At 39.7% G+C, this 27515-nt stretch overlaps 1 protein-coding gene across 4 annotated transcripts in view; it reads right to left on the reverse strand.

Annotated features, from left to right (window-relative positions):
• Positions 1 to 15810, reverse strand: part of LOC121959483 (disabled homolog 2-interacting protein-like) — a 198486-nt gene extending 182676 nt beyond the window's left edge. For 2 of the 4 annotated variants that reach the window (XM_042508787.1, XM_042508786.1), the window contains exons 1-2: positions 15694 to 15810; positions 9290 to 9395 (exon numbers count right to left, since the gene is read on the reverse strand). In XM_042508787.1, the coding sequence (XP_042364721.1) occupies positions 9290 to 9395; positions 15694 to 15792 (205 nt within the window). In that variant the 5' untranslated portion in view covers positions 15793 to 15810. Of the gene's footprint in view, positions 1 to 1347; positions 1528 to 9289; positions 9396 to 15693 lie in introns of those variants that run through there. The other 2 variants (XM_042508780.1, XM_042508782.1) reach the window with 2 other exon arrangements.
• Positions 15811 to 27515: the final 11705 nt, after the last annotated feature.

Here is a 27515-nt window from a genome sequence, read left to right on the forward strand (position 1 = left end):
GAGAGTAAAAATTGATGCCTACGAGCCTCAGGAAGCGTGAACTCTTCCTGAGGCTTGCCTGAGGTGAGAATCAGATGATATCAGATTATTGCCCTTTCTTCTCTCACAATTCTATTTATATTGAGCCTTTTAAAGGGATCCTCTGAGGCTGAATGTGTAGAAAGAGGCCGGCTGAGTGGTTGAGAGGGGGCAGTAGTCGATCCCCGTATGAAGCAGACGTTTTATGTTGGGAAACCTTCCTGTGAAGGTGAGAAAAGGCTCACTTATTTGGGTTAGATTGTTAACACAAGTTTAAAGTCCCAGGAGACAGATAAAAACGGTGAAGTTTTGTCTTCAGCAGTTTTCTCTTCCTTTTCTCCGTCTCTCCTTCTCCACCATGGCAGCCGGCCCAGTGCATAAAGCACTGTGGCTTAGACTCTGGCGAAGAGAAACTTCGGTCTCTTGGAAATATGTTCTCTGTTGACTCATTCTCTTAACCGCATTCTTCATCAGCAGCACAGCAGAGTCCTTCCCATCGGCCATGAAGACAAAACATCGTCTTTTCTGGCCCAGTTAATAACACACCACTTTTTCTGCCTTTTAACTATCTAGTCCGGGCTCTAGCATTTGGAGCAGTGGAGAAAAAAAAAATGAGGCAGCGGAAAATGAGGGGGAAGAGAAAGAGTGAGCACTCTCGCTGGCCTACAGTGCAGTCCAGATCCCCCCGGATTTATTTGTGTACATAACTCTCTCTTTCTGTCTCTCTCTCCCTCTCCCACTTTCATTCTTTCATGCCGCTCTGTGGCTCTCACACAAACACCCACATGGTGCAACCACTACACAGCATACAAATGTACAGATGCACATAACCATCAAATTATCTTGCTGCCTTTGAACAGAAATGGTACACCCACGGCCCTCGCATATGCCACAGTTAATTATTCCATTCAAAGAGCGAGAGGAGAGCTTCCTGCTTCATGGAGCTTGCACCGAAACAGCCAGACAGAGGACGAAGCAAATTCCACAGAGACATCCAACTATTTTTTTTTGTTTTTTTAGCTACAACAAAGCTTGAAACTTTATAACGCTGTTAACGTAAAAAGGTAATTAGCACAATAGCAGGCTGTTGATTTCATCACGTAGCCATGTAACACCCCTCACCCCTCGACCCCCTTCCCAAAAGAAACGACTGAAGTCCTATTCATCTGACCACAGAGGCCCTAGTCAACAGCTCAAGAGCCAGATGGAGAACCAAGTTATAGTAGTGAGCTAACGGGAACACCATGTGACCCCTTGTTCATGCTCTTCAACTTTTTTCTACTTTCATCATTTCTAATCTTTCCCTCCCACCCTTTGAATCGCACTCACCATGCTGTGCCTCTGGATGGGCGCTGGTGTCAGGGTCCATGTTAAACTCACAGTGTGATGAGCGCCCCGGATCAACACGCCCACATCCTGAGGCAAAGTCGACTCTGTCACTGAACTGCAACTACTCAAACTGTTGCTACTGTTTTATTCCTGCTGCTGTCTCCTCTCTCCAGTCAGAGCTGCTGGCTCGGGTCTGGCCCCTGCAGCCTGCCAGCTCAGCTCAGGCTTCTACCGCTGTGTTACATCTGTCTGACTGAGCCCCTCTCTGGAGAGTGGAGAGAGAAAGAGAGAGAGAGAATGACGGAGCACAGGATGGGAGGGAGGAGAGAAGAGCACTTTCCACATTGTGGTAGAGAGAGAGAGAGAGAGAGAGAGAGAGAGAGAGAGAGAGAGAGAGAGATGGGTGGAGAGGGTTGTGGCAGTGCTGAATGTTTCCACTTTGATCAATTTTACACTCTCAGCATATTTTTTCTTCTCATCATACAGAGAACTTTGTAATATCCATGTGGAAAACACCAACATGCCAAAAGAACTGAGGAACTATTATAGCACTGCAGCCTAGATATGAACAATAGGTGGACTCTGACCTGGTTGTGCTGGCCGGGCACGGTTTCTACTCGCATTTCAAGCTGGCACCAAATCAGCATGCTGCTTTTGTCGACCTAAATTGACAGCTTGTGTGGCAAGTTAACAACTGCAAAGATTATTGTCACTGAAATAAATTGTTTAAGTGATAAAATGGAAAATATAGTGAAAGTTAGCTTTCAAAGCTAAAAGTGACATCTTCAGATTGTTTGTTTTGTCCAAACCCAAAGATATTCAACCTACAGTGAGACAAAATAGAGCAATACTTACATTTAAGATGCCAGAAGCAGAGAACGTTTGTGATTTTTGCTTGAAAAATGACAGAGAGGATTCACAGTTCATCAAATTAGCTCCAAATCTTTCTGCCAATCGGCTATTACTACAACTATAGACAGATTAATGAACTAAACGTCCTGTTCTGGTGGTTAAAGCAGCAATATATGCTCATTTTCAGGCTCATGCCTGTATTTGAGGTTTTTCTTACTATTGTTTACACGCTTGAAACGCTATTTTCCTCATACTGTCTGTGCTGGAACCCCTGTATTTACTGTCCCTCTGAGATGCTCCATTGTAGCTTGTCTTTGTAAGCCCCCTCCCGCAAAAGCTTTGACTGGTCAGCGTTTTCGGGTCTACTGCATCTTGACATCTTTGCGCTGTCATTGCAGCCTGGAGGAGTGACTGTAATGTAGTGTAACGGCACTCTTTACTTTCACCAATAACATCTTCCAACAAGCATTTGATCCAAAATTGTGGAGAAATGAACATCAGCAACTAAGATTATATGTCTGAAATCTGTCATAAGCTGATGTCAATTTGTCTCTAAAGGCCCTGAATCACCAAGCCGACTGTGAGCCGACTAATCGTCTGTCGTCCTAGTTGTTGCCGTGTGTCGGCCCTTGTCTGCTGTTTTTCTGATGATTTAGGATGTTGAATTGGCGTCAGAGATGGTGGAGCCCGTCGGTGAAAGAAATCATTCTGATTGGCAGTTTAGCACAGGAGAAAATGAAAGTAAAAGAAGAGCTCAAGTCAAGAGGGAGTGAAATCAAAACAAACTTACAAAGTAAGATTGTTTCCTTTAGCCTCTGAGCTCTTTAGTAGAAATGTTTCCTGATTGAACTGTTTGTTAATGTGCTGAGAGACTAATTAGAATCAGAACGGTCTTTCGGTTTTCCTTTTTGTATGACAACTACAGACAACTGCCACCAGCTGGAATGGAGACTTATTTCCTGTCACACAGGGACAGAACATATATGCTGGTTGGCAGTTGGTTGTAGTCTTTTGCGGTGTGTTCATATGAAACGTTTTGGCTGAGATGCAGACGTCGTGAGGCGATATGAGGTGATGCAAAAGTCAGCCCTCTTCACCACCAGTTTTTTGATGTCAGTTTGGTGTGTTCAAGCCTTAAAGTCGAAAAAATATGTTGGAAACTGAGTATTAAGAAGGGTCTTAAGCATGAGGTTTTTGTTCACAGGGATTACTTTTGCCTTCGTTTATCTCATCATTGGAAACTTTGGCCATATTTAATATGAACATCTGGCACTGTAACATTATATATAAGATAGAAAATAAGGAAAAGCATAATAGGTCTCCTTTAATATAGCCATGCAAAACAAAAAATTCATCCTCAAAAATAAATGTTACCAAAGCATCCAAACTGAATGTTACTGTTGGAGTTTCAGAGATTCTACATCTTATCTGCCACTCATATGCTCCCTCCTGTCGCGCCTGTCCTTTTTATAAATATAACAAGGCAAAATAGATCCCAGCCAACATTTACCTTAGAATTATTTTTATCTCAAATTTCACAGGTTCTTGATGACTTATTTCCCCATTTACCCGGTGTTTTGAGTTCATCTATATCAAACCTGTGAGACGAGCCTTTGACAATGAAAAATAATCTATTGTGTAGTGTTGTGCTGGCAGGATACACTAGAGTGACTGGCACTGAGTCAAAAGATACCATTCTGGCTAATGATAGCTAATTGTAATGATAAACTCTGAGGAGAGAGATGGAGGCAGGCAGGACTTTGTTAAATTAAACATCACAGAGAATGCTAAGATGCTTAAAATACATTGAAGGCAGTGTTTGGCCTGGAAGGCATGTACGAATCATTCAACAGCCTTTGGTCAGTTATCCAGCTCTATTTAATCCTATCTTAAGTGTTGCAGCCTCTGTAAAAAATATTTATGGAGAAAGAAAAAAACCCCAGAAAAATAGGGCAGCACATGCCCTAGCATCTTTTAAGTTGATTTTTCCAAAAGAAAAAAAAAAACTTTCACCTCAGTAAAATTAAGCTTAGCTTTTCAGGTGGGAGCGTATCAGTACTGTGCGTCTCTAAGCATGTGTGTGCCAAAACCTCAACAAGTTCAAAAGAACAGAGCGGCAGCCGCTCGCTTTTCAGTCGGAGGATGAGACGAGATGAGAGCGTTCTCTGATTTGCTGTGGATTCCTATTCATCCAAGTGTGGTTTTTATTCATCATGCTGCTTATTTGGAGCCTGTGTCACACAAGGACAAGAGCAGGTGTTGCCTACGCCAATGAATAATTTAGGTAAAACACAGGCTGCGCGAGTTTTCGGTCGTGGTTTGATGTGGAATGTGATTTGAAAACCAAAAAGGTGCATGCGTGCACAAACGCACACACGCATAAATGCAACTTTAAAGGTTAGACACTGAAGGGGGGACGAGAGCATGTATTACGGTTTGGTTTTTCAGGGATAAATTGAACAACAACACTTCTGTCAATATGATATTCAAAGAGGCAAGCACTTGTTTTTGTGCCTGTGAAATTATTATTTTGCCAGTGAACTTAAGTGTGTTTGAATGAAGCTCTAGTGGTATCTCATCCCACCACTAATGCTAACAGCCATGCGCATATATACAGGTGATAAAAACAAAATTGTCATCCCTTGTGAATACTAATTTGTGAATTATTAATTTGGCTAAACGCCTCAAAAAGGTGACAAAACAGCTTAAAAAATGAAATTATGTTGAAATGGCTGACATAATAATCACTACTTTAATATATTAATATATTGTAATGTATTCTGGTTAACATGCAGAAGAGATAACTATGGAAAACTGATTCAGCATTCAGATATTATCTTACATCAGAAAGTCATTTCCAGAGTTGCAAAGGTACCCTGTTATTAGCCAACAGATAATGTTTATTCTTTTAACCTCTGTCTCTTCTCAGATAAACAAAATCAGCCTAATCATAGATCCAGTGTGATGATGACTCTTATGCTCTTTTCTCATCATCATGTCATCACCTGTATCAGTGAATGCAGATTACAAAACCAGTGGCACATAATTAAAACAAAACCCTCCTCTGATCCTGTGTGTGTGTGAGATTCAGCACTGAACAACTGCAGCAAAAAACACTTTTTTCCCTGTATTTTGAAGTAGAAAAATATGCTATGCAAAGAATGTTAGGTGACAGCCATAAGGACATCTCTGCTTGTTCCATCATCTAGCTCTCCGCATACTCTCAACAAGAATGCAGCCTCACTCGGGAGATAAAAAGGTTTGATAGAAGGAGACAAGTGTCCAAAACAAAGCGCAAGAAAGAGGAAAACTGGAGAATTTTAAAGCATTTGGGCTGCAAATAAAAAGAAAATGACAAGACAACTGAATGAAACAGTTATGTTAGATCAAACTTGACTTGATGCTTTAATCAAAACAGGTCAGATGCTGTTAGCACCAAGGTGTCCATAGCCAAAAATGTTATTTAAACCTGGGTTTTAAATAGCTAGTGTGGCTATTTATACCCACAGGCTTCTCTAGCTATTCTGCTAAACTTTAAGGCCATGTTTAGAAGAGAACAGCCCTACTTAAAATAATGGAAAACCTCTCTTTGAGTTTTTTTATTATTATTATTATTATTATTATTATTATTATTGGGCTTTTATTGCCTTTAATTGATAGGACAGTGTGAGCGTGAAAGGGGTAGAGAGAGGGGGAGACATGCGATTATCTTCATGTACACGGATATGCAAAAACAACTGAAAACACTGTAGCATGCATGCCAGGCCAGTAGCTAGCGGTGTAACTTTGTAATAACACACAACAGAAGACCACCACTCTCATGCGATAAGTGCGGCCATGACATCATCATTCTCACATGATCCGTGCATTGCCAGTTTACACGGTGACAGTAGGGGTGATTAGTCTCTGGAAACCGGTTTCAAAACTTTTCAGGCCCCCAAAAGGCCGTTGTCATGTACAGAAAGACCAGACCTCAACAACAGTTTAATGATTCATGCAAGAACCGTTTCCGTGTAAACAGCTCTTAAGTGCACAGAGTGCATTCAGCTGCTTTAAACATCCTAAAAACTACATAAGACCAAAATGAATGAGCCAACACATAGCACATAAATCCCCGTCTGCTGTTTGAAAGTTCTGTGCTCGACCCGTCCATCGACCACATCTTACTCCCTTTACCTTCACCCAATTTTCTGGCAGTATTGTAGTCAGTTTTTCTTGTAAATTTACGGCCTTAATCTCCGAGAATACCTAAGACTGGGTAGCACTAGCCCTAACCATGACCTTTGTACCCTAATCCTTACCAGTTCTAACCTCGGCGCTACAATGTGATGAGTACTAACCAATCACAGCACGTAGTGCATCCATGGTAATCCATTTTAGGGAAAAAAAAAACAGAAAAGTTGCAGTGTGACTATTCTCATCAGTGTGCAAATACATTCTCTTCTGTCATTTCAACTTGGGCCAAGTTAAAATAATTGATTCATCTCATTAAAATCGATCTTTATTTGATCCGATATTGATTTTTAAAATCTGAGATCAATTTTTTAAAACATGCCTTTCACTGCAGATGCACAAAGCTTTAACCAGCTGATCTCACCAGTATGGAATGAGCTAAATTATGAATGATGATAGTATTAATAAGAACAGACCATACCAGATCTTTTGTCTCGTTTGAATTATCATCTCTTTCATAATTTAGTAAAACTGACACTGTAACTGAAATTTTCCCAATCAAATCAATATCACAGCAAATTGAAAATCCAATCAAATCAGGACCATGTGAATCAAAATTTAATAAATTCAGGAAATCCGTGCCAATAACCAGCCCTAATATCAACTGAGGGGTAAGATTTACTTTGCTTTGATGTGACCCTAAGTTATATTTCTATTTTTTAACACTGAACTTAATAGCTCCCTCTAATGGCCAAGCGATCAGAGGGACAGAGGGCAACGGCACCTTGTTAAAATGACAATACTAAATCAAATCTAAACTTAATTTTGTGTACTGCGCTGTGAAATAATAAATAAATTGCTATGAAATATACTGTAAATAAATAATGTAATGAAATCACAAGGAAGCATTAAAAAAAAAACACTGCACACTCTGAATTAAGGGTGGGTCATATTAGGTTGCATGCCAGCTGACAGCCCAGCAACGGTAACTGTGGGATACAAATACTTGAATGTCAAGCCTCAGTGCCACCTAGTGTCTCTTTTTGACTGATCCTGTGTGTTCACCCTTACAGACGCATCCACTGAGCTCACCAGTTTATCACTGAGCTGCTCCTTCTTGTCTGTAATCATAAGCGCATGAAGTGGCACAACCACAAAGTAATGGTATTATGTCATCGAGAGCAACATGCCATCTGTCGTTTGAAAGAGACCAAAACATTTTTCAGTGTATGTCTTGGTGGTTAGGATGAAGAGTGGTGAAGTGCTATGAAGCAGCAAGCTCTCCATCTAGTGGATATGAGGTGGAAGAAAAGAGAATCAGCAGTTTTAAAAGGCTCGCCCAGGCATGTGAGCAATGCCAGGCTCACTCACAGGAGCGTACGGCTATGTCACTATGGAGCACAAAGAAGAAATTACATAACTGGTCAGATTACAGAACAAAGGCTTAAATCAGAGTGTGATCATTTGATCATCTCAAGGGAATAAAGCTCGTATAGGACATTTTAAAGGGCTTTCATTTTGAAATTCCACATCAGAACATCCTGATATTGCCTGCCTGACACTCCAAGGTGGTGTACCATTTTTTTTTCAAAGATTTTTTTTTGCCTTTAATTGACAGGACAGCAGGAGTGTGAAAGTGGGAGAAAGAGAGAGGGGATGACATGCATCAAAGGGCCGAGGCCAGAATCGAACCCATGGCCGCTGCGGTGAGGACACAGCCTCTAAACATGGGGCACCCTCTCTATCCGCTGAGCCACCAGGCACCCTGGTGTAAAGTCACTTTGAAGTCCGATTGGTCTTTGGAAATGTATTCTTTATCAAGTTTGACTGATTATTCACACACATAAAATTCCGATTTTCTCTGAAATACAGTTTGCAGCTGGTAGTTACGTTTTAATTATCATTTATTACTTAATAGTTATTTTATTTGAGTGATTTTAGTTATTTATGATTAATATTTATTCAGTTGGTTGTATTAACTTGTGTATTTTTATTTATTATTGACTGCCTACCTCATTAACAAGAGGGCTGCTTTTAGTTTTAGATTTTACACCCTTTTATCGTAGTTCTAGGATGTACCGCGAGACAACGGGAGGGGCTAGTTTGACTTCTTTTTCAAGGTGGCGGATGGTTTGACTGCAGTATCCTGCACTGGGCGGTGTTTTAAGTGATGGAACAGATTTGTGGTGCTTCTGCCTTCAGCAAAATAAGAGCAAAACAGTCTGTTCCATATCTGCTCTCTTGAAACTGAAACACCTGCAGATGAAAGACCCGCTCTGGGATCTTCCTCCATTCTGAACTGATGTTAACTCAACTGATGTTAAACTGGTGGGCGTGGCTGATCAGTCTGGAGTGTGTGTGTGTGTGTGTGTGTGTGTGTGTGTGTGTGTGTGTGTGTGTGTGTGTGTGTTTGTGTATGTGTGTGTGAGAGACAGAGAGAGAGAGAGTCTACTGCATGTATGTCTATGCATAATTAATATACTAAAAAGCAAAAAAGCACATGGAATATCTCAATACAACAATTTGGTTGACTACCATATCCTACACAAAATAATATTTAACTACATTTGATATATTCGATACATCACATACCCCTAATGTAAGCTTATAATGAGCACCCTCGGACATAGTGTAAGAGCCCAAACCAGAGCCACCCCATAAAAAAAACACCAACTTCTCCTCAGTCTCCAGAGTCTTAATAATAAATTACATTTTTATATGTCCATGTTGAACAAGTGTTAAATATTTGATTTCTAGGTCATTAATCATTCTAATTTAATTAAATGGTTTCAAGACAGTAATTTAAGTATTCAAGTGGATGTGTGTGAGACGGAGTGAGTTTGGTTGGGTGTGTGTGTGTGTGTGTGTGTGTGTGTGCATCCTGATTACTGCAGAGGTATGTCCTCGGGCTACTCACCGCTCTCAGTGGACAGCTGGCTGTGGTATTCTGGAAACTGTGTTTCCACTGGAACGCTGATGGTGCGTCGCAGGAGATGGACCTTGCATGACGCAGCACGCCTCTCCTGCAAAAACAAGGAACGGATCTGCTGAGACAGAGAGAGAAAGGAGAGGACAGAGACAGAGAGCAAGAATTCAAGACAGATAAAAGGCTGAATGAATCCAACAAAAGGCACAGATATAAAGACACAGAGTAGATAGCGCACAGAGGAATGAATAAAAGCTAACAAGAAGAAAGATGGTGGCTGCTAGAAATGTACGAAATGCACATACAACAGTCACTGAGGCTCCTTATCTATGTTCTTGTGGTTATTCTGGTCACCATGTTCAATGCTGTGTTGGGTCAATGGCACACAATAGCTGCAGAGCTCCTGATAAATGAGGAGTTGTTGGTTGAAACAAAGCAGGCATTAGCAGCACATCAGTCTGTGTCAGCCCATATCTTCCTATAGCTTGCATACCAAATGTTTGGCTCCAAAAGATTAATCAGACAAAGGAAAAAGGATGGTGGGAAAGTGGTGACTGAAAGAAAATGGGAGAGGGCCTGATGTCCACCAAAAGGAGTGATAATGGCTTATCGAACATCCTCACACCTCTCAGCTCAATGCGGCACTCTGTCTGTCTTGTTTTCTCTATCCCTCTGTTTCCGTGTCCGTCTGTTTATCTCGCTGTGTAACCTCTTTACTCGCCTCATGGGACTGTGGTTTAAGGACAGCCCTCACTGAAACCGACTGTGACGTAACAATGTCTGGTGGTCTGGGCTATAATGACACAGCAATATGAGCTGTTATTGAGTCCCAGTATTCACTGCAGCATTTCTGTCTGGGATATTTACAATAAAATATGTAAGGGCCAGTGTATATACGCTAAATTAGGATAACCACCATGTTATATGCCGTTTCGTACATTAGTCAAGTTGCATCTACAGTTTGTATCCAAACACCTCATCCGACAGCACAGAAGATCTATATAATCAGCACGTTTTCAAGGTGGGAACCCAAAATTAGTGTCACCAATTCAGTATCTGACCACATGTCTGCCCTTCCATTCCTGAGATATGATGTTAGATAACGGCCAGAAAATTGTTTTTGGGGAACATTATGATGTCAAAGCAAGTTGACCTTTCACCTTTTGGATATAAAATTTTATCCTATGAGACATTTAAATTTGAAATTTTAGCTGATAAATTCTTGAGATATGGCCACAGTGAGGCCATGGCAAACCTTGAACTTTGACCTTCGACCACCAAATTCAGCTTATTGCTAAGACGAAGAGGAAATATGTGTAAAATTGGAAGAAATTCCCTCAAGGTGTTCTTGAGATATCTCATAAACAAGTACGGGATGGAGGCAAGGTCACAATGACCTTGACCTATGACCACCAAAATCTAATCTGTTCATCCTTGAGTTCAACTGAATGTTTGTGCCAAATATGAAAAAATTCCAGAAAAAATTCCAGATACCCATTTTTAGTAAAATACTAAAAATGGGTATCTGCCCTCCAGAATACTGGCTTAAAACAGGGATTGGAGTATAATCTGTTACTTTATTATAATTATTTATCATTAAAAATCAATTAATTTGTAATACTCTAAGACTAAGTGATAGTTTGTCTGAGGGGTGTGCATTACGTACATTCAGATTCTAAAAATATTAATGGGGAAGAGGTAACACACCTAAAAAACATAAGACAAAGTAACAAACTAAAAGCTCAGAAAAGGTCAAATATTACACTACAATTGATGTGATGTGTTAAAAAAAATAACTAATTTCCTTTGAAAGGTCTATCTGAGGAAAATATTGCAAGCAGGAAAGACTGATGTATCTTTGCACTCTCTGCTTATTTAATTAAGGTAATTGCTTTTGCCATGGGGAGAAGCACTGAATTATTTACAACAGTTAGGCAAATGGCAAAGCCCACTTGCTTCACTTTTTGTATCCTCAATTCAGCAAGAATTTTTGGACTTCTGTCTCTAATCATGAGCCCCCTCTGCTGGCAGTCATGTGCACCTTCAGAAACGTAGAAAAGAGCAATAATGAGCTGCACTTGATCACTGATTTTACACACAGAGTGCTTCATCGGCCCCAGGAAAACTCGAAGGCTTCATGTAAAGCTGAAGGTGAAAATGAGAAAAGTCCAAACCCCCCTGGAATCACACCTTTTTTTCAGTTTTATTATCATCATATTGCAGCCCTCAAGAAACATGGCACACTTTCTGAATGTTGAGATTTTTAGCCTTTCTCATGCTATTTTGCATTCACTGACTGAGTTCATTATTTGTGGTTCTCTTTGTGTTTTTAGAGGCATCGTTTTTCTTATGATTAGGGAAACGTCACGTTAGCTGTACAAATAGCTAAGAGCCTAATTACCATTACCATACAAGGCCACAAACATTTATTATATAAGCAATCTATTACAAATGACAATATCAGCATCAGCTGTTCACAATACTCAGTGTTTTTCATAATGTGTCAGAGCACAAGAGGAGCATAAGTGTAAGGAAAAGAAACAGAGACGGGCAGTTAAACAACCCTATAATGACCTGTTTATGTGTTTTATTATGTTGTCTTCTGTGTCTGGTGGGCCGAAGACAAATTTCCACCCTGGTGGACAATAAAGATCCATTCTACTCTAGTACATTTTTCTGTTGTATCGTCACACAAATGCCAAGTGTTTATTTTTTATTTTACAAATTATCAATATTACAAATACAAATGAATACTTTTGATGGCTTACGAGAATAATATAATTTGTTGCTTTATCAATTTACTACTGACTGACTTTTGCTGATTGACTGAAGTGAGATAAACAGAAAGAAAACTTTATGTTATTAGATTAAACTACAAAGTATTTCTTTGGGGACATAATTTACAGTTGAGAAAGGGTAGTAAATCACAATATATTTCATAGCAATACTCAGCATATCAGGACACATTTAAAATCACAATATTTCACGTGACTTAAGTATTGTGATAATATTGTATCATGGTGCCTCGGGTGATTCCCATCCCTACTGCGTTTTTATTTTTGCTCAGTGTATTATTAAATGATTCATTTTTCAGAAAATCTAAATGTGTGGTATTTATGCCTATTCCTGTTCATACATTAATTTATTTTGCCACTACAAAAAGTTCACTGTGCTTTGAAATAAATGCATCTCACACATAAAAGCCAGCGGGGAAGTTCAAATTCTGCTCATTTTAATTTTGTGCCTGAATGTGAATTATTTACGTGGCTTTCAAAAAGGCACTGCTGTTTTCTTACACATGTTGCATTATGTATGTTTTATTATTATGTATGTTTGGAGAAATATTGCATCACATGCACAGCAATAACAAATTCTTCACAGGATGCTAAAGTCCCGATCTGAATCATTATCTATGTAAGTGCGGCATCGTCAATAACCAGAAGGAGAAACATGGAAGAACAGCTAGTAACATAGGCTACATGAGAGATGCTTCACCTAAACTATTCTTTTACAGTAATCAAATGAATCACTTTGGAAGCAAGTACATGTACTGTCGGGGAATCAAGAGCTGCCAAAACAACTGAAAACCTAACACAGCTGTGATAAACATGTCCCTCAGAAGTGCACCTAAATGTTTGACCTCAGAGCTGTTGATGCTGTTCTACTGGAAACTGTTTGCTTGTCTAAGCCATGTCATCCCACCTTTATCTGGAGCGAGCCATTATAGAACTGCATCATCTTTTTGACCTGCAGTTTGCTGACATCACACGAATCCAGCAGTGTTACGGATGACCTTTCAGTCTGGGGCTCGAGATGGATGCATTTAAAAGCTGTTGTTCTTCGCAGCCGTGGAACAAAAAGGCGCTGGAGCGGGCAGGCTGCCAATGGATCGATTCAAATAATTCCTCCCTGTAATTATTGCTCCATTTCAGCACGGCATACCGTACGCATTACAAAGAAAGCTGTAGCCACACTTTTCTCCCCAGTTCCAGCAGTCGTGTTGGTATGTGGGTTTGGCAAGTCCAATAACTATGCCTTGTGTTCTCGCACAAGATGCCATATTCCCTCAGAGGGGCAGTTCTGTCCCCGTTGCTGTGCTGAGAAGACAGTTTGAGAAATTCCCCAAGGCGGCTATGATTTAATTTGCTGCTGATGCTTCTCGGATAGTGGCATTGGTTAAAAAATATTACTTTTGCAATGAAATGTTAAATAATTTTGTGCCATTTATGTGCGCTTGCAGTTGGCCAGCCACAGACACTAACATGCATGAGTTATTGGCACCCACAACAGGAGGGAGACACAGGAGAAACTTTCAGGTTAAAGTTTGGAAGTCGTGCAGGGATTACACAAGGTCACAAAACTAGTTATAAGTTGTCCCTGTGAACCAACATATAAATATGTCAGTCAAGAACAAATCTGTATGAGGGAACTTTTTCAACAATACATTTTCTTCTTTTTTTGTATAACAGACAAGGTATAGTAAATCCCAAGTAAATCAGGTATTTGTACAACACAAGTAAATCAAATACCTCATAATACAGCCCTCATCAAAAATTACAGTTTTTCACTCTAATCTGTCACTATTCAGCACATGGCCACACAAAACTGTGAATATATAACTTTGGGAAATAATGCTGCACAGCTAGTAATAATGTCTGTCACAGCGTTTTATTTCCACTTGTGGGTGACAAAGTGGGCAATCATCAAAGGCTACATGTAGTAGCTTTGAGCAGAAATACAGCTCGGCCACACAGTGGTGCAACCTGCTACCATACCAAACCTACACTTTCTGTCTGTTGCGTTGCACATCCTCTAGGTTCTGCACTGTAAAATCAACTTTCTGTTTTACATAATTGAGGAAGTTTGTTTTATGCAAAGATTATGCTATTAATCCATTGCTTTGAACAGGGGATTAAACTTTTTTTGTTTTACCATTAATTTCATTGTTTTTATTTTGTTCATTCAGACATTATTGCATACATTTGCCACAATGCAATATACCAAGATCAGTAAACATTGGGATGTTGCGTTTACTTACATTGCCCAATCCTTGTAATAACTCAGTTTTGAAAAGACACCTAACAAGCTCACTGGAAATATCTGTGTAGGTGTTGGGTATGAGGGAGATTTCAAAATGAGCTCACACCAAACTATTAAACAAGAACAGGGCATTGCAAACTGAACAATGTAATTTGGATAACCCTGGCAACTCCTGATTTGTTCCAAGTCAAAGAGCCAGACTCAGCTTGCTTTGCATAACATGGATACTGGTGGTCTTTTAAATGCAGAATGAATTCTCAGCAAAAAAACAAAACAAAAAAAAAAAAAATCAGCATTCAGTCTGAAGCTTGTGTTTCTCCATATGTACTTATTATTAAAACAGCCTAACTGATACTGTATTTTCAAGGCCTTTTCTCATATTGGTATGATTACCTGAACACGATTAAGGGTTCAATGGGTAACTTGTAACTTTACTTTTTTCGTTATATTTGCAGAAACTGTACCTTTATCCTGATAGTAATGCATGATACAGATAACCTGATAAAAAAATAATTGTCCTCTGATCCTCCTAATCACATTTTCAGGAACTGCACCTGCACCAGGAGGAGTCTGTAACACAGTGTCAATCACTACTCCTGCACATGCTGCGCTGCCAGCAGCAGCATACACAGCAAAGACAAGTAAACAAGGTTGTTTTCACTATCACCTTCACAGAGGTCTCCTGTTTACTTCTGTTGTTTTTGCCATGTATGGTGCTGTGGGCAAAGAAGGGATGGGCACTGCTGATGTTTGTTTCTCAGCCACTGTGTTTGCAAAGCTGAAGCTGAAGACATTCAGCTCCAGTGAGAGCACCAACAGTTACTGACATGACTGACACTGCCTTAGAGATCCTATAGGTTGTTTTTGTTCAGACGTGGTGTGTTTTTGCAAAAGCCATTAGAAGCACTAGGAGGAGCCAGAGGAACTTCAGTTTTTCACAGATAATCTGTCTCATGTACTACTGTTAGGATATTGTGACAGTTTCAGCAAATATGACCAACAGTTTGTTTTGCAAAAGTTACCTGCTGTAGCTTAAGTCCCGAGCCTGGGCACTGGATATCTTTGGACTGCTTTTCATTTCAAGCAGTTTCATAGAGTTTTGCTTAACTTTAGCCTAGCTCTTATGACTCAGTGGACTATACAAATAAACTGTGACACATAATAATATTCCTGTGAATTTAAGTTTTAGAAAATATATAGCTTTGTGGAGTGGATTGAGAGGAGCTAAAAAGCTGAGGCAAAAAAAATTGAAATTGACAAGGACAAAAAAAAAAAAGTAGAGCATGAACAGACGAGAATAACAATGGTGACACAGAGGGACATGACAGACAAGAGATAGTACTGTCTGCTCTCACCACCTCCTCCTCATTCAGAAGCAGCATCTGACAGTCACCAACCACGCAGTACTTTGGGTTCCACGCAGTTTGCTCCTCATAGGAGTGACCACGCGTCATCCAATGTCTCGACGGACACCGCACATCTAGAAAAGAAAATCACAATAGAAATATATCAGTTGTGAAGGTTGAGAAAAGACGAAAGGCGCCCAGGAAAAAACTTAAAAATGTGTTTTTTCACTTGATAATTGAGTGTTATATCACAGTTTCAATAGTAATATTCTTAAAAAACTCTAGGACGAGGGATGAAAGGCAGAAGAGAGCGGACAATTAAGATTCTTGTTTATGTGAAGAGAGAAGTGCTTTTCAGCTAGTGCAAACAACTGTTTTGCTCGGTGAACACAACTCTTTTCTTTAATTAGAAATGTGACTGAGGTAATGACTACCGCACGCTCTCCACTTTTTTTCACTTCAATCATTCTGCGGGTGTCAGGTGAAGAGAGGATAAATATAAAACAAGCGAGACACATAAATTGGATTTCGCTGCATCTCCAGTGATGAGGTGACATAAATCTCAGAAAAGCAATACATATGCTTTTACACACGGGAAATGCAATCCATCAATTCTCACACATGGGTTACTGTTACAGAGACACTGTGACTACATCAATCAACGCTGAGCGTAATCCGAGAGTTTCATTACAGATCTGCTTTCAGAAACAAAACCTTATCAGCATCTCTGCTACTCTCTCTTTACGCTGCGTAGAGGAAAAACAAAACAAAATATATATATTACTGATGAAAAACATGTTAACATCCACTGCAATATTTCTGGGAGGATCACCTGTTGGTGCAGCTCTTGTGAGCTTTGTTGTGTGCGTCAGCTAGAGCCTAATGAGTGGCGTATGTGGGTCAGAGTGTGCCGTTTTGATGGTACAGTGAACTGACGCTCCTGCTGTTAAGATGGTAAGTTCATGCTGAGAGGCACCCCTGCATGGTGCTTCAATGTGTTTCGTCATACGATACAAACACAACATGGAAAGTGCAGCCCATTTTACACTGCCTGTTCAAGGTGGGAATATTGCGCCGTTATGCCACCTCGCCCTTCTATATAAAAGGTATGATCACGTAATGGAGGGGACAGAGTTGTCTTTTGAGTCAGCAAGGGAGGTAGTAATAGTGCTAAAACTGTGTCCCTTTCACAGAGATCACACTATAGGGCCGCCACTAAGTCCCTTCAACGTCCCGCCTTTGCATTTTAACACAGATTTTAAAAAAATAACGGCAGCATCATTCACTCCAGAGTATTATTGCATGCCAGCATTACAGAATCAAGAGGGGCATGTCAGGCGTGATGTGTAACACAACAGTGTTGGCCTCTACGTGTGACATAAAACAAATGCGTTGTCAGCGCTTTATAAACAATAACAATGGAATAACATGGCAATAACAGTAATTTACCTTTTCTGTTATATGGTGGCTGATCTCAACTTCTGCTGAGAGAAAAAGGCACTCCTGAATCTAATTGTTTTCCCAAGTCGCAGACATTTATATTCTACTTCTTTGAGTTAGCTGCTAACTGCTAACAGATACTTTAATTTCCTGTGTTGGTTCGCACACATAACACGTTGTCAAAACATCACACCTGTGCCACCCATGACCCCTGCCGGCTGTCCTGTTTATACAAACATCGTTTTGGCGTTTTTACAACCTCCCTTGGCGGCTTAAAGGTGAGACCACACTGTCCACCGTTTTCTGGGATTGTACCTTCTATACACAATGTCGAGGCTGCACAAGAGTGCAATATTCCCACCCACAACAGCCAGTGTGAGAAGTGCTTACATGAAAGGGACAGCCAGCAGGGTTATGGGCAGTACTGCTGTGACATTTTGACACCATGTTGTGTGTGTCAATCGTGGGAGATTTAAAAAGCAGCTTCTTTGAGTTAGCAGCCAACTGAAAGACGAGGAACAGCAGCTGTAAATGTCAACAACTTGGGAAAACAATGTGGACTGGGAGCCCCTTCCCTCGGAGAAGAAGACGAGATAAGCTGTCATATAACAGAGATAATTAAAGGACTGCTGTTATTGTTAAGAAAAGGCTGCCGACGCATATGTTACATGCCACACTAGAGGCAGAATAATGTGTTTAACATCACGCCTCTTTTACTTCTGGAATGCCAGCATGCTGTCTATAATTACACACTGGAGCAGCATGAAAATGCAAAGGAGGCATAACTTAGGGACTTCCTGGCAGCTCTATAGCATGATGTCTGTGTAAAAAATGACTTATGTTTATAGCCATACTTGATAAAAAAGCAACTGAGGAAGCACCAAAATATTGGGTGTACATTAAGAGATAATTCACAGAGAAAACGTATTTTATACAGTTCACTATAAAGTGTTTGTGCTTCTGGTAGCAACTTTGAAACAGGAGGTTTTCATCTCTGTTGTGCTTGGAAATGTAAAATTGGGAATACAGAATATAAAACTATCAGTGCACTTTCAGAGTCGTCTCAGTCACAGTGAATATTCAGTGTAATGAGACACATATTATTCATGCACTGCACAAAGAATTTGCGCAATGTATTTTTAAAGGATCTCATTTACAAGATTGTAGAATCAGGAGCTCCTGTGCACTGGACATGAGTGTGCCAAATGTACTCAATGCACACAGAAAGTTTAGCAACACCATACCCCTGTCAGCTGTGTTTCTTTGATCATTTTGTCTTATTGACTTAGCTTCACATCCCAGGTAGCCTCATCACCGAGCCATTAGACTACGTCACGAGTGCACAGAGACATTAATGCACAAACACACACACAGAGGTGCAGCGACTGCGTACTCCATCCATCTGATCAGCTTACAGTCACGCTGTGGATGGGAGCGGGTCAAGCACACACAGTTTTCCATTTAGCAGAGACAGCTTTTTCATCCCCGTGTTGATTAAATTACGCAATACAGAACAAGTTCCACAAGCCTTAGAATTATGAGACCGAGTTAGGTAACAGACATGTAGGCAAGGAGGATGGACTGACAGTTTTTCTTGGAGTGTGCAGCCTCATTTTCTTTAATAAAGCAACAGTGCTGCTTCACAGATGAGCTCTGAGTCTTGTACTGTCATGCTGTAAATCTCTTAACCAACAAAGCTGTTCAGCACAATAGAAAGGAGGGACAAAAATAAAAGGCACAAAATCACAAGCAAGACCACTGCCATACATAAAAACAACTCATGTTTAGCCACCCACTACATTTCTCCAGCAGCTCTCTGACAGAACTCATTGACTCAGACTGACCCAAGGACAACTCGCTGATGTGATATAAATAATGGATTTTTTTCATAGCTTTCTGATTTATCGATCAGGATTATGACAGGTTTACGCTCTGTAGGATGTCGATATTTCGCAGGCGCTGCTGTCTGAGGTAGTAGGTGAATAACATATACAAGCTGCATTTTCCCGCACAGCGACATACTGCAGTTGTTTTCCTCACTGTGATCAAAACTAATTCAATCAGAAATTAGCAAGGTCAACCAGCTGCTGGCTACCTAACATAATAAGGATAATTCTAATTTGATAAGGGACTGTTAGTTATTTATGAGAGGGGAAGGGATGGTACAAAAAGGGGGAGGCATGTCAAATATTTTTTAGGCACTGAGGAGAGACTTTTGTTTTTTTTTATTCTGGTTTACGGGATGAGCATGCAACCTCAAATGACTGTAATTTGTTTTTATTTATTTATTTATTTGTCTTTATTTATGTTTATTCTAAAACAACAACTAACTAAAAAGCATGCACAACAGCAGTGAAAAACCAATACTTTTTAAAACTCCAGGATTTAGGCTTTAACTTTTTTCTTTCACACATAAAGAGTGTTTTTTTTTTTGTTTGTTTGTTTGTTTTTTAATCTAACAAGTAATTCATGGTTGAGAGAGGAACATGCAGTTTTCACAAAGTCACTCAGGAAGGCATTGGGGAGGGTGACTTACTTTACAGTCAATTTCTATGACTGACTAATCTTTAGCCCTTTCGCAAAATATTTGTGAATAATCTTTTTCTTTTTTGTTAGACTGTGACAGAAATTGTTTCAAATCCAAGGAAAATACATAGCATAATTTCACAGGATTTTTCTCTTTTTTGCTATAGCTTTACATAGCATCTTATTTTATTTGTTTGAAAGTGTTAAAGTACCACATGTCATATTAGAGTAGAATTTTAAATACATCGCCTATAATTAGAAAGAGAGGTTCAAATTATAATGATGGCCACACTAGGTAAAGAAAGGACTACTTGTGTGTCATGTGACATCCATTTTATCCATTTACTGTGGTCTTTTAACAACACCTCGTCCATCTAAAACACATCTATATGCCAAGCATGATGTTACACAAGCTGAATGATGATGGGCTGCAGCTGTTATGTGGTTTTTGGTAGCTGCAAACACTGGAAATGGATATATGAATACAGTCATAGCATCTCTCCACTCTCCTGATCGTGCTGTTGCTCCTTCAAAGGTAGCAATGGAAAGAGCATTAGCAATATTTTTCTTAAGTAAAAGTACTGTTAGTTGCGTAAAACGTACTTACATAAAAGTAACTATGGTAATTATAAAAAAGGATGTTGATGATGATGTTACATGACAGTCCTATTTAATCAAGAACACAATTAGGCAACACAATAAAGTGCATTAACATGTCCATATATAACACGCTATAGAGCCCCTATGTGCAAACCAACAATGTAGCGCTTTTATTTGCAGCCTGTGCATGCAACTGATGATCAATTACATAACAGCTTTCCTCAGCCTTCCTGAGAATAACCAGAAAAGAGGACACAGCTCAGACAACACAACGAAAATAACCGAGCTGTGGAAATTATTGAGGCTGCAGGAGCTGAACATGCCACTTCTTCATTAACAGTATGGTGAAACATCACCAAAGCTCACAACATGGACATGTAAGCTAGCCTAACACAAACTCTGCGGCTGCAGCCAAACAAACGAGAAGGAGAGCTGCACAGTTTTGGACATGTAGTGCACACACGGTTGTGAGTCAGATTGTTTTACTCACCTGTCTGAACCACATGCTGTGAGCTTTGAGCACCATGAAGTCCTCCACAATCCGCTCCAGATACAACTTCTCGGTTTGGTTACCGTCAAAGCATACTATTGTCCACTTAGCCTCTCTGTCCCACTGCGCTCCACAAAGTTTTGAGACATTTTGAGCTTAAAGAAGCACTGCAGTCACACACTCGACCGTCAAAAATAGCAGAAAGACCTCACACACCGCCCATAAGGTAAAAGTTTCAAGATAAAAACAAAAATCACGCTGCAGTGTTCACCGTACATTAGCATTTAGCAGGCTAACTAGACAGCCGAGCACCTGTTGGTCGCGCGACTCAACGTGTGTTTGATTGACGTGTGTCACTTAGCGTGCTGAGTGGGTGGGGATTAACCCTTAGTGCTCAGCCAGTGAGCTTTAAACACATGGAGCTCTGACCTCTTGAGGCCACAGACACACCAGCAACTTCTTTTCTGCTTAATACAGCTTCTGTTTTCACTCCTTTCTATCTCTCCGTTCTCACAATTTATTATGATTTCATATGACTTTTGTTTCAACTCTGTTAGGAATGATTTGCAAAATGTAACCAGCAAAGTAGGCTATAATACTCCAAAAATACTGATATAGTGAGAGTTGATGTAATTTTTTAGTGCCACCACTGGTAAACAGTAATAATAACAAACACCATAATGCAATCTACATAACTAACATTAGTTAATACTGTAATACTAAAATTTGTAATAGAATAATAATAAAGATAGAAGAGCAGAATCACACAACCATTTCTGCACATAGTACAGTTAAATGTCTTAATGCCCATGGTGCCACAGGGACAGTCGTATGATTATTTGACATTGTCACGGCAAAAAAAAACACAGGTGCAACTTATACCAGTAACAAGGTCTTCTTTTCAAATTAAGTGTCCCAGTGACTGTGAGTCATGTCAGTGAGTAAGCATACACAATACAAGGGCCCTTCTTTATGCTATAAAAAACATTTTTGCTTTTCATCCTGTGACAAATTTAACAAAAAAAAGTCTACCACAGGCAGAGATGCTTATTGAAGCCTCCCAAAACTGTCAGTTGTGATTTTTTTCCCTTTTGTTTCTAGTAACCAGAAAGGTATGCTTGTTTCATTGTGCTGACAGTTACACTTAATGCATGTATGCTAGTATACTAGCTAAAAAATTGCAATGCATGTTGCAATGTCTTTAGGCCATTTTTGTCATGTTTAAAATTGCAAAAATAATTGCTGTTTTCTTGAACTCAGAGTCTATTATTATGAGCATTATGACCAGTGAATTTGAATCTATTTGTGATAGTTGGGGGGATGGGGCGTGCAACCGTTGATTGCCGACAATCAGTTGCTGCCATTCAACACATTGAGCTTGTAGTAGCGGCAAACGTCATCAAGCTGTTAAACGGTCCCAACAATCTCACACAGACAATGTAGCAGCTTGACTCTGTCATTAAAGGCGTTAATAAACGTTGGGTAACATTAGCTGTGTGATGCCAGCAGTTGCCCCTGTCAATGTGCATGTGTGACTCTGTACCACCTCTGCAGCACCAGTCTCATAATAAAAAGGAGAGTAGTAGGAGAGAGGGGTAGGATTAAGTGGATCAATATGTAGATTGTATTCCATTTCTGACAATATGCCTTTAAATCCTACAAACTGGACCTCTGGGCCTGTTTGTGGCAAGATGTGGGACCCCGGATTTCAAAAAGATGAAGTTTGTATCGCTAAGATAGCTACAGAAAGGATAACAAGGGTGGTGCACAACAGTAGAAATGGCCACTGTTCAGGTCTAGACATGCATTAACGTTTTCCATTACTGTGCCCAGCTAATAGACCACTGATTTAATTAAAATACAGTGTATCTCGTGGATGAAAAATCTCTTGCAGATTATAACAAAATCCCCTTCACTGTCCCTTTCACTTTTCACTCTACATGTTTGTCATGAGAAAATACCACATAAACATTTGGTTTTGCCAAGCGTTTCTATCTTGAAGCAGCAAGATCCTTTTGTTAATCACATAAGAGGGCATTATTAGGCTACACATTAGTCAGCTCTCTTTGTTTGTTACCTTGGATTGTAGGGAAGTTATGTAATTAAGCACATTTTAATGAGGCCCAAATGAATGGCAGGGGAGAGAGACGACAGATCATGCACTCACTGGGCTTATGCGTGCGTGCGTGCACCAATGTGTGTGTCCATGAAATCAGAGTGTCATGGATAAGTGTGTCTCACTCTGTGTGTAGAAGATAAGCAGTGTTCCCATCAGATAACAGCTAGATGCTCTAATCTAACCCACATGACAAGCATGGCCACAGTGTGTTTGCATGTACTTATAGCCATGCTGTGCTGCTCCCTCCTGTGTTTAACATATGAGTGGCTGAGTGAGATCAATAGCTGCACAATATTAGCATTTCATCCCCCTTCCTGCATCGATAGCTGGGCTCTGCAATATGACAATAAACCCTGGCTTTCACCAGTTGCAACCGAGTCTTTCTGTCAAGTATTGATAGAACAAATACAAAAAAGTCCCTAATGGTATTAGATCAATATTTTAAGTTTGGCAGAGGTGCCTCGCAAACATTTTGTTTGAAATTTTTGCTTCCTTGTTCCAGCAACAGAAGACGATGTGAGTGATAGAAACCAGGAGAGAAGATGTGATCCAAAACAGAGAAGCACAAATACAGAAGGTGCAAGTAGAGAGTATGTAGGCTGCCTTGCAGACCTACCAAAACGACTGAGTTTGGATCCTAATCTAAAGAAAACAGATGTTAGCAATATTTTAGGTTTTGTTCGCACAAGTGCGAAGAAAATGAAGAGGTTAATATCGACTTGCCTTCACATCGCAGTCTCCCCATATAGGACTCCCACATAATATGGATTCCAACCTCCTAGCTCTCCTAAATCAGACTTTTTCGGGGTTTGGTGAAGCCGGTGAAGATTAAATTCTTGGGAGACTTTTCTCACAAAAATATCAGATTTAATTTACATATGAAAAGAAAATGCTTTTATGTTGAAAATGTCAACTTGTTTTGTGCACACAAGCAGCAGAGTTTTATTGCTCATTTGTCGCATTTCTATTTACCTCCACACCACACAAGCATGATGAAAGACCTTTCCCTCGGAGGACTTGAAAATATAGGTGTTACATCAATTTCAGCAGCACTACATTGAAATGTGTCAGTTCAAGGACTCTCCTATTCTGCATGCTGGCTAATTGGAATGGCTTCTGAAGCCAAAAACGGGAGTACAGCCATTTTTTAATACCCATGCTTTTCCTACTGCACATAGAAAGTGTATTACAGTAGCTTGGTTGGACATTTAAGAGTGACTGAGTGCTAATTTGATGCCACGATCAGGATAATACAATGCTATGGCCCAAACCCTGCTTGGATCTTTTTCATAAGTGATGCTAATCTTTACTTTTGCTAAATAACAGGAGGCCAGGGCCAGTTAATAAACAAATATTAATAATATTCATCATATTAGGGCTATCAACATTAATGTGCTTACCCCAGTGCAATGCGGGTCTGAACATAGCTCTTTAATATCATTAGCTTTAATGTAAGTCAAGCTGCTGCATCAGCTTACTCAGTGATGGAAAATAACAGCACCAATGCACTTTTGAATGGCTCCTTTCAATTTAAAAAAATCCAGATGGCTCAGTTGACAAGTCAAATATAATAATATAATAATAATAATAGTACAAAAGCACTTAAAGTTTGTGCTGCCTTTACTGCACATATTCTTTATGCACTCCTGCATATTGCTCAATGTATTATTGTGAAAGCCTTAAAAGAAAAAAAACAACACTGTATTTTACAGAATAAGCATCTGACGTTGCCTCCTACCTCTAAGTCATGGTTTCAAAACAAAACTGTTGTAGCAGTGCTTCAATGATTTGAAAGAAAAAAATCAAAAAAATATCTCTTCACATTCATTTGCTTCCAAGCAAGACACTCTGGTAAGAATCGCTTTACTTTGTTAATATGGACATCAAAATAATACTTGCATTCAAAATAATAATAGAATAATAGAATTTTATGATAAAAAATGCAATAATTACAATTAACTTGAAATGCAGTGCAAAGGACTCTCTTATTTTCATTCAAAGTACAAAATAATTCCCATTGTGGATCAATTTATTTTTATTTTATCATTGTGAATTAGAAAATGGTCAGCATAGGTTTAGTATAATTAATCAACAGAGTAGTTGCTGCTGTACAACACATTCTCATTCCTAACATGTCAAATACTTACACTTGGTCAGTGGCTCATCACATCAAAATATGACGCGCTAGGTACCCTTCTGCATCAGTTTTTGATGTTCAGGAACAGTGTGTCAATTTACGCCAGTTGCATGCAGCATCTCTTTTCAAAACAAACTTCCATTTTCGCAGGAAATGTACAGTTTCTGCGAGTCTTTTTCAAGATAAACTACAAAGAAAGGAGGTTAAAAAAAGAACTTTGATTCTAGGATAACATCCTTGGTTTGGGCAACTATGGTATGTGGTCAGATTTAGAAAAAATCTAAATGTTTTGGCTTAAAATAAGCATGTTTATTACTAACCTAACATAACGTTAATTTACGTATGTCACAAGCATAATATGCTACACATAATAGCACACTATATTATTATTTTGATCACTGGATTGACTTTTGGTGTTACACAGGGCATGAGCAGCAGGCTCAGGTAAAAGTCCTGAGTTTCTATGACCCATCCACCTAACCTACATGGACTGGCTTGATCTTTAAACTACAGTAGTTGCCTGGAGCGTCAACAAAGGCAGCAGCCCCGGGCATTTCATACTGCTCATAAAAGGTGCTTCTGTGCATTAGTGTCTGATGCCAACGGGCCAATGACCAAGTGTCGGTATTTGACAAGTTGGGAATGAGATTGGGTTGGTATTCGTATTGAAATTGAAATCCTAAAGCATCATTCTAATGCATTCGTTCCACTCAGTGTCATTTTTTTCCCAAGTGGTATTCCAGTTGATGGGGCAAATTACTTTCAATACAGCGTACAACTGTCATTTTTGGTTTTATATCCATGATTGGAGATGACATGCACTCATCATCACCCACTGAATAAGCACTTAGGAAGAGATGCATCCATTTAAATAGAAAGTTATAAATCCAGCCTGTCTACGTGCCGCTGGCTATATCAGGATGCTCTGATGCAGTGCTGACAGATTTAGAGCCCCAGGATTGGCTGCTCCGCTAATGTGAAACTTCATCTTGTTTTCTGCTCCTACAAAGCAACGCTACAAAGGCCACAAGGTAAGTCCACATGCGGAGACGGTGATTGAACTTCCTCTCAGCTTACCGTGCAAGCAAATAAATGCCACAAGCTTGCCCTGCTGCGCAACCAATCACATCTCAAGGTAACACAAAGACAGAGAGGATGCAAATGCACAAGAGTTTGTTAATCTTATTTTTACATGGGTTAAGATGAGATTCAGCAGCATTTTTAGCTCCAGAGGATGTCACTGACAACCACTCATTTACACTCAAGGGTCTCACTGAACCGTGGCTGTCAAGTAACAGGCTCAAAGAGACGGGAGTATTAAAAGCACTCTCCGAGCATGAAGATACTCCTGGCAAGAGGCCAGAGCAGCTGTGTCAAAAAGTCAATGGCACAATGGAGTGAGCTGGAAAAAGAAGAAACCTTCTCTGTAGCTGCCGCTGCTTTTGACGCCCACGGCATTAATATGAAGCTTGAGCAGTTTTGTAGCTTCTGGTCATCAATTAAAATGTAATCTACAGTCACAGCCCTCAGTCAGGTGTGGAAATCATCAAAAATCAGCATTCTACATATGAATGTGCTCAAGCTCTCATAAATCGCTGTCACTACACTTGCCAAGCGCACAGAAGGTTGTCTTGGAGACACTGGTGCAGATAGAAACACAGGCAACTGACAACTTGAAGAGCTTCAGAGCAAACATGACACAATGACAACAGAAGGATATGCACAGACCTTCATCTGCATCTAAACAGCACGGCATAAAATATTCTTGTAGGGGCAAATGTTGTGACACTCCAGTATACTGAAGGTTCAGTGAAAAGAATCAATACAAGGTCTCACACACAGATCAAGATGGTGAGATTGTTAATCTAGCACAAACTAATTTGACTAATTTCAATTAGAATTATCACACCTGACTTGACATAACCATAAAGACGAACCACGTATTCAGTTTGAGACTGATTATATGACCGACTGAGGTTAGATTTGAGCAAGGCTATAACAGACTGTTCCCACAAGACTGCAAAATATTGTAGAGTTAAATGATGATGTTAAATGATGACTGAATGAACAATTTTGTCCTTGAATCATAGGCCAATAAATGTTGGCATTGTACAGTTCTGCAAACCAGTTTGTATGTTATTATTATGTAACGGATATGTTAAAACTTTCCGTTTCTTTGCCTTTCAACAGTGTATTATGAGGTTTAGGGATGAAAACCATTTTGGTTTGGATCATGCTCAAGATCATGTTTTGGCTTAAAATACGTGTTTTTTGTGACACTATCCCAGGAGGTAATATGACAATGTCACAGTAGGAAACACCTTTTTTTGTGGCACTATCTCGGTAGGAAACGCAAAAATTTCTGGGTAATAAACAATCGCTTTTTGTGGCGCTGTCTGTGGTCAAAAAACAGTGAAGGGTCGCTAAAAAATGTTTGCTGGCTAAAAAAAATCAACAGGTTTTGTTGTACATTTGTTTCAAACTGTGGTCTGCAGCTTGGTCTCTTGCAAAAAACAACT

This window comes from Plectropomus leopardus, chromosome 20 (genome assembly GCF_008729295.1).
Source record: "Plectropomus leopardus isolate mb chromosome 20, YSFRI_Pleo_2.0, whole genome shotgun sequence".
In the NCBI taxonomy this organism is placed as follows: domain Eukaryota; kingdom Metazoa; phylum Chordata; class Actinopteri; order Perciformes; family Serranidae; genus Plectropomus; species Plectropomus leopardus.